Source organism: Pinus tabuliformis, chromosome 6 (assembly GCF_031772625.1).
Source record: "Pinus tabuliformis cultivar Carrire ecotype Pingquan chromosome 6, CPIR1, whole genome shotgun sequence".
In the NCBI taxonomy this organism is placed as follows: Eukaryota; Viridiplantae; Streptophyta; class Pinopsida; order Pinales; family Pinaceae; genus Pinus; species Pinus tabuliformis.
The window spans coordinates 477,590,732-477,605,347 of NC_142292.1; the positions used below are offsets into that span (position 1 = coordinate 477,590,732).

Below are 14,616 nucleotides of genomic sequence, written 5' to 3' on the forward strand. Positions count from 1 at the left end.
CTGGCTAGTCTTTTACCTATCTAAACATATTTTGTGAGTCTTCTATGCGTTGTTGAATCTTTGAGTGAAGAGTGGTGACTTGCTTCATAACCTGGTTAATCTTCTAAATATACTCTATAGTAGGGTCTAGTTGTTATTCCAACAACCTAGTAATGGTGGACTGAAGGGATTTGTTCTCGGCTACGAGAACGGTCTAGGCACTTCCAAGCAACTCTAAACATTAAATGGGCTCATAATTAAAATATCCCTTGGCAATATAGAACTAAACTTTGATAATGATGGCCACATTGAATAAGCTTGGCCTGAATGTCGACAACTTCTTGCTTAACTTTATCCTTCTACTGTTGGAGTTGATCATTCTCTTCAAGTGCTTGTGCATGCTATTGTTATAATGAAATTTGAGTATGCATAATTTAGAGGAGTTCCTACTATTGTTGTGCATGATCCTAAAATATTTTTGACTATTTTTGAGTTGTTGAAGTCATATGTTCTTTCGACTATAATGAATAATCTCTAATAAACTAGAAAAGTTGGTCGAAAGACCAATGCTGAAGGTCTCTTGTAGATAAAGCATCATCCAATGGAAGCTTGGTTTGCAAGGGATGACCACTTGCAATCAACATATCTAGATGGCCTTGCTCAGACTATTCTGTAGTCTCCCGCTGTCCTTGGTGAATGGATTGTTGATATATTTATGGTTCCTTAGTGGAGGGTAACACTGGTGATGGAAGCAGAAGATTGGGAGGTGGTAGAAAACTAGTGGTGTCCAATGGATGATCAATAATAGGATCATCAATAAAATGTGTGGAAGGTGCATCAAAGTCGATATATGTAGGGTCATTATTCATCGGACAAGAAATTATCTAGGGTTGGCTTGTAGAAGGAATAGTAAATGGAAGTACTTCCTCCACAATTAATGTAGGCATAGTAGTTACGGGTGGTTCATCATCATCTACTTGAATGAGCTTAGAGAGGTTGATGCCAACCATCTTTGCAGAAGCCAAAAGAGAAGGAATAATGTATGTACAAGAAGATATATCAGAAGCTGCAATAGTCACTTCAAGAAGAACTGAAGGCTGAAATGGATTTGTATGCAAAGGGATTGCATCAGGGATTTGGGCACTTGTGGAAGGTGTCATTGTGGTAGGGGTGGATATGGATCAACCAAGAGGTAGGATGGTTCGAGAGTAAAGTTTCTTGATAAGCGTTTGATAATATTCAGGGTCGGAAGATGGTGGGGAATTTTGATGCTTACTATATGAGGATGATGCAACTATTGAGGGATTCCACTACATGATGCCAACAAAATCATAGTAAATCTCATTTGGCTACTGGAGTTGCTAGACATGAGACCAACTCATGATGTCCTTATGAAGATCTTCCTCTGTTAAATAATAGGGTAATGGGTGGGTATGGAACTTGTCTGTATCTGCATCCTTAGGGCACACATAACAATGGTTATGGTTGATGTTGGACCAAATTTGGTATGCATGCCTATCGAGCAAATACTATGGAACTCACATAATCTGAGTATCCTCAATCATCCAATTGTACCACACACCAAAAGTAGACTCATTCAAAGAAACATTATGGGAGTCTAAATGTATTTTCCATGGTTCATAGGTCAAAGCCAAGGCTTTGCAGTCTAGAGGAGCATGAAGAACACAACCAACAAGAGGTTGCCACTTAGACATAGCAATGGAAAAAAATTAGATACCTGTAAATGAAATAACCCCCTTTTTGATAAGATTCCTTGTAGACATGAAAGAACTCGTTAAGAAGATACTTACATCAATTCAATTGCGCACCTTAAATATAAATTCAACTAAAAAAACGGTGTCAAGTGTGCATCGGCCTTTGGTATAATGTTGAGTGACCTTTATAACAATCAGATGGTAGGAAAATTTGACTTGAGGGTGGTTGATCAGATCAATGGTTGGGCCCCATCCCTTACATTTAGTTCCATCTTTTGATATAAATTAGTTGTGCCTATCTTCTTCCTATGTTGCACCCCTCCCTGAAATGTTATAGAGACGTATTATCCATCCATTGATAGTCCTGTTAAATTATGGATAACATGCACATGAATGGGATACTCCTTATCAAGCCATAAGGACCCATTGTGGATTCAACCAATAAGAAATTTGTTACATCAAGTAATCTTGCCAGTGGTATTGAATATAGGAAAGTCACATAGCATAGAAAAATTACTCATACAACTTTTCAAATGTGGGTTTTACTTGATGGATGATAGTGTCAGACTTAGTGGGTTTGATGTCCAAATATACCTCAGGCTTCAAAGCATGAAACAAATCTCCATCGGTGAATTTGTTATCCACAAGGATAACCTTCTCATATTTTCCATATAAATCATCTAGGGTGGAACATGCGAGCCAAAAAATTCAAACTGGATTGCGGCTTTGATAGAAAAAAACCATGGTTGAATGCTTGTAGTAGTAGACTTGACAAATAGGGGAATGATAGTGAAAATGAGGAATAGGAAGCACAAAATCATATGCTAGGGTTAAAACTTAAGGAAGACTCAAAGACAGATGACAATGTTTGACAAAATGCTCGATAATTATAGACTCATACAGGAATTGCCAATATTAAAGTTATTAATTTGGGCAGTAAATGAGGTAGGTAAAGAAGGACATATAAAATAGAATTTGATTCGGAGAAATTAATTTAGTAGAGACTCATATCCCAAGACAAGATGTCATTGATGGATAAAGTGATGTGATAGACTTACTAGAAAAATAATACAGTTGATAAGCCCAAAAGCATTAACTAATTCAAGGAATTTGACCGTTAAAGCAACAATGACACAACATAAAGGTAGACAACTACAAGCAATTTATGGCACATGGAATTTTACCTTGCCAACCACTATTGGTTGCAATATGACACAACAAGAAAATAAAACCTAGCTAACACAACTATGATAAGCAATGAGAACTGAAATGACTAACAAAAGATAACCTAAAACCTAACCTACACTCCTGGACAGAGAGAAATGAATAATAAAAGTGTCAGTGACCATAGTAGGGCTTTAAACGAGAGCCATTCACCCATCTAGGTTGACGTATACCATCAAGTTGTGCGAGTTTAACAACTCTAGACTCCTTAGTTTCCACAACTATGAAATGTCGCAACCAATGCATCTGTAACGTCTCAAGGTGTTTCAAATACTCGTTGTCATAGAGAAGAACTTGATAACCAATTGAAAAGGACTTGTTCTTAATATGAAGTTCATGCCAAGCCTTTTGCCTTTGCTTCTTCATGTTTTGATGGAAATATGCTAAGAATCTTTGCCCATTAAGCTTCGATAACTCTTGGAGGCGCTCCACAACTGACTCATAATCGAACATCTTGGTGGCTTGTGCAATATATAAATTGGGAACAACGAAACCAGTAGGAACCACAACTTTACCATATACTAGCTGAAAAGGGGTATAATTATGTGTTAGGAAGGAATTTTAGAGCAAGTGAGCAAAAATCGTTTTTGTTGTTATTGGTGATGAGTAGCCTTAACACAAAATAAAAATGGATGCTAACATGCTTCAGATCTTCAAAACATTAGTTAAAAAACCCACAAAAAGATGGAATACAAATACATAGGAACGTATAGCAGCAATGTATACTAAAAACCCAAATAGAAGAAATTTGATTTTATTAAACTAAAGTTGTTTACACTTGATGAGGAGAATATGTAGACTTGGATCTGTAGATCCCCCTCCGTGGGATGGGTCCTTTGATTCCTTGTGCTTCAGCTTTAGCTCTCTCTCTCCTAATGGATGCAGTGAGAAAATGGCGCTAACGGTGGTTTGAACTCAAAAAATGGGGGTTCAAATATCATAAAACAATAATGAGGACGATGAGAATGGTCATGTGTAGAATGAGGAGAAAACCCCTCTATTTATAATAAAATATTAGGATAGATCTAGATCTAGAAAAATAATAAAAAATAGTTAGACCAAAACAAAATCTAGTCATTAAGAACATTTTATTATTTTTTTTGTAAGCTTCGCAGGACTACATCTTTATCATGTCCAATATATCACCCCAATCGAGGCAGAGAATTGAACCAGTGAATTCACATCAAGGAGTGCCTTAAAAGAGCACCCGATCACCATCTATCCAAGACCTTGTGGACCACTAGGAATATTTTGTTATATTTTAGAGAGGGAAAGATGATTTGAAATGATCAAATATATTTATTTAGAAAATGGTTAAAAGAATTAACAAATATAAAATGGTTAGAATTAATTTATGGTGATGAGTTTCAAGATGAATTATCTCCTGACAGAAATAAGGGATAATTATGGAATAATAAATAAATAATGTTTTATTTAACTATTCCTAAGTGGTTAAATAAAATGTGGTTAGAAATAATCATTAAATAATTATTTTGAGATAACAATAAATAAATAATGATTTATTTAATTATTCTTATGGGGTTTTTTGGATTCTGATGAGGAATAACTTAAGAAAATAGTTCGCTAAACTATTTCCTAAGGTGAGAGTGGGAAGCTTCCTACATGGTGAATCCAAACGAAACTTAGTAGGAAATGCACAATTGTTTATTTTTAGGTGATAACAGATTACCCTCAATGTAAGAGTGTAAGAATAGATTGTATGAAAAAAATTTAATGTAGGTTCGCTTTCACGATTGTGATATACACTACTGATTTTAAAATTATTTAAATTTAACAATAAATATCCCAATTTACACAAAATTTATTATTCTATTTATTTAGATTTGACAATATATATCTTAATCTACACAACTTTTATTTCTCTATTAATCTCTATATTATTTACTTAATATTAATTAAAAATTAAATTTATCATTCAAATACAAAATTAATACCTATTAATATTAAAATAATTATAATCTGAAATATGGTAAACATTATATAATCCCAATATTTTTGTTTACTTAATATTAATTAAAAATTAAATTTATCATTCAAATACAAAATTAATACCTATTAATATTATAATTAATATCTATTAATATTAAAATAATTATAATTTGAAAAAATCCAAATTGAAATATAGTTATGGTAAACATTATATAATCCCAATATTTTTGTTTACTTAATATTAATTAAAAATTAAATTTATTATTCAAATACAAAATTAATACTTATTAATATTATAATTAATACTTATTAATATTAAAATAAATATAATTTGAAAAAAATTCCAAATTGAAATATAGTTATAGTAAACATTATATAATCCCAGTATTTTTTTGGGTGTTGTATTAGATAAGAAATGGCCTCAACTGATTACAACTGTGAGGCCGTTTGGTTTTCAAACCAATATAAATTCAATTATGATGATAAGCATAATACTTCTATCCAAACAATATTAATTAATAAAAGGTTATCTAACTTGTATTTTCAATGAAAGTTTTATGGTGGCAAATTCTAAAAATAGTTTTTATGTGAAAGTCGTACACTGAATTGAATAGGAAATGGCTGGCAAATCCTATAAATAGCTCTTAGGTGAAAAATTGTGCAAGTGTTAATATGAAATGCAATTTCCGATTTATTGCTATGCCTAAAATCTAAATAAAAAAATAAAATTATATATATATATATATCACCATTCCTTAAGTCCAGTAGTGATCACTATTCCCTAGGTCCAGTAGTAACCCAATTCTGAGCTGGGGCAGAGGCATGCATCGTTCTATGAATTTATCTAAGTAATTTGGTGTCAAAGCATCGTCCTATGCAGTTCGTGTGAAAGCAATCCATTTGGGTAAATCTCTTCGATGCTAGCCCAATCTAATTGTTGTCAATCTACTAGCGACCCTATCCGAATTTCTAATTTTAATTCTATATCTACGCAATCGGTAATCTCTATCCAGGGATGTAAGAAATTGTCCTCACCGTTGTTGAGGGGCTACACAAACACATCAAAGCCGTTTCTGGGCACTGCATTGGTTTGCAGTTGGAGGGCACATTTGGGTAAAAAATTCCAAACTCAAAAGATCATGGCCTCTGTCGATCGGCGATACTCTCTTCCGGAGGATGCACTGTTTCTTGGCTTTGACAGCTCTACACAGTATGTTATTTTGATTTCATATCTAGTTTTTTCTCTTCTTATCTCTAGTTTTGTCAGAGAAAAGTTATGTTGCCATGCAGGTGCTTTTATTGTATGCATGCATGAAGTTCCAAGACTAATATTCTATGTAGCATTTTTTTATAAGAAATAGAAACATATTATAATATACTTGTTTAGCATGTGGGTATACTTTCTTTTCCCTGTGTGACAAGATTTTTTTTAGTTCATTTGTAAGTATGCTTTCTATTGATCTGTCTGGAGCTATGAAATCCACTCTGCATGAGCATGATAAAATGTACTCTTCAACATGGGATGTGAAAGATTTAAATTTTGTGCCCCTAGTTTGGAAAATCAATGACCTTACCAAGTAACCATGGAGTAATCCCCTGCATGCGGCCACACTGATTTAGAGGTTACATGAATGGAAAATCAGGTTTTATTCATATAATTTAGGCATATTATTTACTGTAAATAAGTTTTGCTAAGTTTTATTCGTTATACCAAAAATTAGAATCTTGCAGAATATCAAGTCCCTGGGATTCTTCTCAGGCTTTAGCAATTGGAAGGCACACCTGATAGTAATAGGTAGGTATGATTGGATAACTAACAAATTTTCAATGGTGTAGCATCAAAGCGTTGCTCTGTCTTCTGCATTTGGTGTGTTCTACATAATATGAAACTCTGTTGAGTTGGTAATAGCCTTTATGTACCATAGCCCATGTAGACCACATTATAATTGAACTTTCAGCCCTTTTGTGATGCATTTCAAAGAAATATGAATTTGAGACACACATTGCACAATCCAAACTTTGATGTTTGCTATAATTCCATGCACAATGCATTTGATTTTGATTTTGAGTTGGCTGAGCTTGGGTTGTAAATGTAATTCAATGCTTGTTAGGCATTGATGTTTTCACCATGGCTTGAGATGTCTGCACAAGCGGCTTATGAATTTTCAGTAATCATAATCTATATGCTTATGCTTTTGCTCATATAGGTTCATCAAGTGCCCTATGACGATCTTCAAATCAGCATGCACCAAAAGAATCTAACAAAAATACTAGAAAGAGGTAAGAGTGAATGGTAAAAACCCATTAGTTCAGCTCTCCATGTCCTGAAAAGAGGGCAGGTCCTTCCCATATGAGTGTCAACTCACTGTAAAGACATAAGATGTTATCAATGCAACTGCAGAAGTAGTAGCTAAGCTTAATTCAAGTAGTACTTTATTCCCCTTTCTTGAGAGGAGCTGGATCATTACATTTGGTGAAAGAATAATTTCAACGTCTGAAAGGAAATTACAAGCTCACAACACCCTTTACTGTTGAACAAATCTTCGTCAAGATTAGATAGACAACTTTTTAACACTTTCAAGGATACATTACCATGTATTTAGACCTTCCTAATGTTTCTGATCCATTGAATTCTAAGGATACACCAATTACTATGCCAATAAAGGCAATGGAGGAACTAAATGATGACACTTCTCAACATCTCTCTTTTTATTTTTCACAGCTTTGAATGGAATCTTATTAGCTCTAGAGAGTTAAAGTATTCTATTAACAACTACTTTAATCAAGATGGCTTGTCGAACATGTGTTAATCTGGCAGATCAAACACCTTCCCTCACATGCACACAAAAGCTCCACACCCATCAGGGTTTGAACCTGGGTTATTTGCATAGTGATAGCCCATCCCAACCACTAAACTACAACTCGATGAATTGATTGATTGATCATCTTTGACCAAGTCTAGTGTTACAAATATAAAATAAAAAGTTAGGAGTGTGATCATCTTTGATCAGATTTGCTATGAAATATTACAATGACGTAGGTGAACTACAAAATTTGAAGCACAAAAAAAGGCAATTATATTATTTTTGTGATTTCCAAATTCTGGAGTAAGAATTGTTTATTTATCATGTTTTGGGAATAATCTATTTGATAATTCCATAACAACATTTCAAACCTCACTTGGGTTCATTTGTAACCGCCTCCTCCCACATTTACTCACTTTCACCGGTTTGCCCGGGGTAAACATGAGCTGAGGGTCACTATGATAAGACTCAACCTCCTATATGACCTTAAGGAAATGGAGTCAACAACTTAAGACCTTATTGACTTCCCTCAGGTGCTACAGGACCTCCAGGAGCAACCCAACCCCTCTAGGTGTCCACCCCTGAGATAACTCTCTTTTTCACTGACCTATAGCCCCAACTGCTCCCTTGCCAAGGCATGCAAGTGACTGTAGCCCTCCAGTTGCACTGATAATCCTACCTCCATGCGACTGTGGACTTTTCCAGTCAGTTCTATGCCAGCGACCCCGAATTCTGAGCCACTTTTTCAGGGCCAGGACTTAGGCCTCTGCCCAGAACTCAGTGAAACTTCCAGAAATGATAAATGACATAGAAACAAAGCTTATGAACCAAAACTTGAACCAGGACTTGACCTGACCTCTCCCAACTAGGATTGACATTCTGTCAAACACATGGTGAACATGCAACCTACAAGTCATGAATGCAAATCTGAACATAATGATCTGAAAACTTATCTGAGGATAAACAAGAAGGAACAATTCCTTCTCACAATAGCTGTCATAACACCAATTAGGTCTTGCATTCATTATCTAGACATTCATTAATAGAAATGTGTTAAAAACCATACTTAGATATGTCAATTAACCATGCTTATAAACAACATATAACCAAATAAATAACAATGAGAGAACAACCATTAAAGCTACATAATAACAAGTACATTTGCTCATCAAAAGCAAGAGGAACTTGCTCTTATTAACCATATGCAAAAGCCAACCAAGTCAGGGACTTCCACTTACCACCCGACCATAGATTGGGTTGAACCAAATCTTTATTTCAGCCAATCACCCCCGTGCCATATTCCAAGCATGAATGTGGTATCTCATGGAATAAAACCATCCATAAACAACCAAGGGAATCCCGAGGTTAAGCCACCTCCACCCTCACCACACTGTGATCTCACATAAACCGGTCCCGAGATCACAAAACCAAACCGAACTTGGATGCCTCAGAATTCCTTCACCATCTCTTGAGGAATTTTCCTGTCTCCACCCACCTGTTGAGGGCTTCCCTGAGAAAGCCATATCCACCCCTAACCCTTGGGATTTTCCTGAGACCATCTTATCCATATTCAAAACCTTCCGGAAGTCCATAGCTCAACTGAGAAAGAGTCCCATCACACCATGACTATCTGAAAATGGAAAGGAAAGGCTGAAACCACTATCAAAACCTGGCAAAATCCATGCCGCCGACAACAAAGAAACCAAAATACACGCATTTTTTCATTTTTCCATTTTTCCATTGCCTTTGTTGATTTCCCCTTAGCCATAAACACAACAAGTGATGCCCACTAGGATATTTTTCCCAACATTCAGCTTGGAATAATTGTCCCATGACCTTGGTCTCATTTTTCATTTATTAACTTTTTTGCATGAACATTTAACCCGAGGCTGTTACAGACCTCTCCTCCTTGGGGGAATACTATCCTCGGTGTTCTATGACACCTACAACCAACAAAATCGCTGAAAACTAAAACATACTGCCCATGGAGCTTTATAACCTAACTCGTTGCAGTATTTACAATGAACAACCTGCTCAAAAGAAAAACCATCATGACAAACATGATAACATAACAACCATATCGCTTATTGGAGCTTTATAACACAACTCATTGCGGTATTTACAATAAAAACCATACATGAATATGTACAAATACCAAAAAACTCATTTGCCTCCACCAACAAATAATGAAGGATACATAGCCCGCATTTGATCAACCATCTCCCATGTAGCTTCATCGGGCCCAAAGTGCTTCCACTGCACTTTAACTTGCTCGATTTCTCTGTTTCAGAGCATGAGCTGTTTCCGCTACAATATGCATTGAGGTTCCGGCTGTAATTCTCTTTCTGGTTCCACTTGCAATACATACCAATCAATAACATGATCAACATCCTTTACATATCTTTTAAGCAATGAAACATGGAAAACATCATGGACTTTCATTGTTGGAGGCAGTGCAAGTCTGTAGGCCACTGGTCCAATCCTCTCAAGGATCTCAAAAGGCTCGCAATACCAAGGTGTCAACTTAGCACATGATCCAATCCTTAAGGAGCTCTTATTGGGCTTGATGCATAAAGACACATGCTCCCCAACTTGAAACTCCTTAACTGCCCTGTGCTGATCTGCATAACTCTTCTGCCTGTCTTGTGCTGCCTTTAGATTCTTCTTTATAACCTAGATTTCTTGTTCCATGTCTGCCAACATGTTCGGTCCAATAAGTACCCTATTCACTGGATTACTCCAATTGATGGGAGTATTACAACTCCGCCCATACAGTGCCTCAAACAGACTCATCCTCAGTGACTCCTGATAACCATTGCTGTAAGCAAACTCAACCAATGGAAGGTACTCCTCCCATCTCCTCTGCTGATGCATGACATACATCCTCAGCATATCTTCCAGAATCCTGTTGACCCTCTCTGTCTGTCCATCTGTCTGCGGATGATAAGCTGTACCGAAGGCCAACTCTTTCCCCATGCCTACAAACAGCTCCTTCCAAAACTTGGAAGTGAACTTAATATCCTTGTCTGACACAATCTTCTTTGGAATACCATGCAATCTCATGATCTCCCTGATCAAGACTTATGCCACCTCACTAGCTGAATATGCAGTCTTCATTGGAATGAAGTGAGCGACCTTGCTCAATGTGTCAATCACAACCATGATAAAATCATGCTGCCTCGATGTCCTCAAAAGACATGTACTGAAGTCCATGGAAATGACCTCCCATTTCCATTCTAGAATCAGAATAGGTTGAAGCAATCCACCTGGATGCTTACACTCTGCTTTCACCTGCTGACAATCCAAACATCTAGCCACGAACTCTGCCACTTCCTTCTTCAGATTCGGCCAGTAGTAGAACTTCTTCACTGCTGTCAACATCTTTTGGTATCCTGGGTGTCCTGAATAAGGCTTGACATGAAATTCCCTCAAGATAAGCTTCTTGAGCCCACTGTCATTCGACACATAAATCTTGTCCCTGAATCTCACCAAACCATCTGCCGTGAGATGATAGTCCACATCCTGATCACCTGTACCCTACTGCTGTAACCTGTGCCGAAGCTCCCTGTACTTGTCATCCTGTTGTCCTGCTTGTAAGATCCGATCCTGTAAATTTGTCCCATACGAGCTCACTGCTACAACATGGTTCATCTGCACTCTCCTGCTGAGAGCATCTGCAACCCTGTTCTCCTTACCCTTGATGTATCTGATCTCAAAGTCAAACTCACTGATTGTGGCCAACCATCTAGCTTGCCTGGCATTCAGATTCGGTTGGTCAAATAGATATCTCAACCCACTGTGGTTGCTCATCAATACGAACCTCCTGCCAAGGAGATAGTGTCTCCACATATTCAATGCATGGATAATAACTGCCAACTCAAAATCATCAGTCACATAGTTCTACTCGTGCTCATTTAGTTTCCTCCACTCATAGCATACAACCTATCTCTCCTGCATCAAGACTCCACCAATTCCTCTCTTGCAGGCATCTGTACACACCACAAACTCGTTATCTGGATCTGCAATCTTAAGAAGTGGAGCATTTGTCAGCAACTGCCTCAACTACTCAAAATTTGCCGCACACTCCTCTGTCCATTCAAATTTCTTCCCTTTTCTCTACAAAGATGTAATGGGATAGACAATCCGAGAGAAGTTCCTGATGAACCTCCTATAATAACCTGCTAACCCCATGAATGATCTGACTTCATCCACATTCTTAGGAGCTGCCCACTCCATGATAGCCCTTATCTTTTCTGGATCTACTGCTATGCCTTCCTTGGAAACAACATGTCCCAAGTAATGCACCTATGTCTAAAAGAAATTGCACTTGCTAAGCTTGGCATACAATTGATGCTCTCTTAGCAATCTCAACACTGTTGCTAAATGCTCGACATGCTCTTCCTCATTCTTAGAATATATCAAGATGTCATCAATGAATACAATAACAAACTTGTCCAGATAAGGACGCAACACACTATTCATCAAGCACATAAAAGTAGCTGGAGCATTAGTCAAACCGAATGGAACTACAACAAATTCATAATGCCCAGACCTGGTCCTGGGAGCAGTCTTGTAGATGTCCTCTTCTTTGATGCGTGCTTGATGGTAACCTGATCTCAGATCAATCTTTGAGAACACTGCTGCTCCCTCCAACTGATCAAACAAGTCATCAATCCTCGGCAATGGGTACCTGTTCTTGATTGTCACCTTGTTCAACTACCTGTAATCAATGCACAACCTGAGAGTACCATCCTTCTTCTTCACAAACAATACTGGTGCACCCCAAGGCGATACACTTGGCCTAATGTATCCCTTATCAAGCATTTCCTTTAGTTGCAACTTAAACTTCAACTCCACTAACTCTGGTGTGCTCATCTTGTAAGGTGCCTTTGATGCTAGTGCTGCCCATGGTACCTGTTAGCTTTGTTGGTGTTTGGCCCAAAAATGGACCCAAAACACTCCCAAAGTCTCCAAAATTTGCTTAAGGAGCATTCAAAGTCAAAACCATCGCATGCCAAGAGCCCTTGGAAGGGCGGAAATACACTATCGGGAGGCAAAAACACATTAAAACAGTAAAAAAACCAAAATCGCAGGCTTAACAGTCCACTTGCATGACAGCCGTCCGATCTGGCCGATCAACGGTCCAGATTTGATCGGCAGATCGCATCGGCGGATCTGATCGGCATAGGCGGGTAGTGGTAATCGGCGCAAGGCACTGCCGATCAGCAATCGCCGATGATCGGATCGGCGGGTCGCAATCGGCGAAAGCGAGTCGGTGGTTATCAACACAAACCAGGTGGAATGAGCGATTGCGATCAGCGATTAAATGTGGACCGTCGATCGCGCGCACGGATCGACGGCCCACGTTACATCGCTGGATCGCTATCGTCGGAAACCTTAAGGTGCGGGGCCTATGCACAGGCATATGTGCGACCTGATGAGCCGGACTCGACGACATTATAAGTATGAAACACATAATATTTCAGGTTCGCGGAAAGCCAGTTTTCAATGCATTTGTCTTGTATTTCGTTATTTAACGGAATACAAAGGGAAGTTGGGTTTTGCGATTTGCGATAAGCCTTGGACCCGAAAGGGTCTGGGAAGAAAAATACATAATATTTGAGTTCCATGCCAAAGCTATTTTCAGTGCATTTTCAGTGTTTTATGTATTTCATAATACAAAGGAAATATGCAGGGAACAGGCCGAATGCGACTTGCGATAACCCTAAGGGCAGACCCGATAGAACAAAAAGCCATGTTTAAGGACTTTTTAAAGTCCGGAAATGTAGAGATTGGCGGGCTTTTGCTGCGTGCAGCGACTTCTGTGTAAAAACAGAAAAACAATATTTAAGGGATTACACAGGCCCGAAGACCCTTTCCATTACCTAACAGAGGCCGGGAGACAGGGACAGAGGCCGGAAGGGGAATACAAAGGGCCACAACACGCGCAGCTCACCCCAAACCGACAAGCAGTCATGGAGCAGCACAGCGCAACACAACACGACACAGCCACAACAACAAATGATCATGGAGCATCAACAACCCAGCGCAGCTCATCAAAACAAACATTGTGGGGCATCTCTGGCACGAGAGAACTCCCAAACAGCGCATCAAACTACCTGAAGGTGGTTATTCCTCTGTCAGAAGGAGAAAACCTCTGAGCCATGCTTGCCTATTCAAGGAATCAAACGGTTAAGGGACAGAGAGGACAGATTAAGACTCCGAGCCTTTGAGAGCTCAGGAACATTGTAAAAGGCCTATAAAAGGCTGAAAACTAGATGTAACAAGGGTTCAACTTCTGGAGACTAATGAGACTTTGCTACTCAAGCTTCTCATCTTCATTCATTAGTAATACAAGCTTCTTTTGCTGTTATATGTTCAATGTCCATTTTCTCTTCTGCTCTAAGCTTGCACTTGAACAGGTTGTTCATGTTTCTTTTGTGTCTAATGCCAGATAACTGTCATCTTATCTCTGCGTTGATGAATTAGATTTGCAAGCTTCTTTGCTGCTTGTAGCTAGCCATTCATATGTGGTCATATATGCATCTGCCGGTATAGTCAGTATTCTCTTTTGCTGCCTGTAGCTAGCCATTCATTTATGTTTATGTATGCATCTGCCGGTATGGTCAGTATTCTCCATCCATTCATTGAATCTACAAACTATTGAGCATTAGTGGTCTAAAGCCTTGTAAGCTGAGGGTGTTCATGCATGTCTTGAGTAAAAACATAGTTGAAATGGTTATCTGGCTTGATCCAAACCATCATTTATTCCAATAGTTCAGAGAACAATATTGAAGATTATATGTTACCAGGCATCTCCGAGTTGCAACCTAGGAGAGTTTCTTGGTGCGATAACAATACCAACTCAATAGAAAAGTCCACCTCCCTGTGGGGCGGCAACTCTGGAATATTTGCTGGAAACACATCCTGAAATTGCTGTAATA

The 14,616-nt window shown here is 38.1% G+C and overlaps 1 protein-coding gene across 2 annotated transcripts in view; it reads left to right on the forward strand.

Annotated features, from left to right (window-relative positions):
* The first annotated feature begins 5,618 nt into the window (after window positions 1-5,618).
* XK-2 (xylulose kinase-2) overlaps window positions 5,619-14,616 on the forward strand; it is a 43,321-nt gene continuing 34,323 nt past the window's right edge. Inside the window, exons 1-2 of one of the 2 annotated variants that reach the window (XM_089418212.1) lie at window positions 5,619-5,772; window positions 5,882-6,078. In XM_089418212.1, coding sequence (XP_089274338.1) covers window positions 6,008-6,078 — 71 coding nt within the window. In that variant the 5' untranslated portion in view covers window positions 5,619-5,772; window positions 5,882-6,007. Of the gene's footprint in view, window positions 6,079-14,616 lie in introns of both variants that reach the window. The other variant, XM_089418210.1, reaches the window with a different exon arrangement.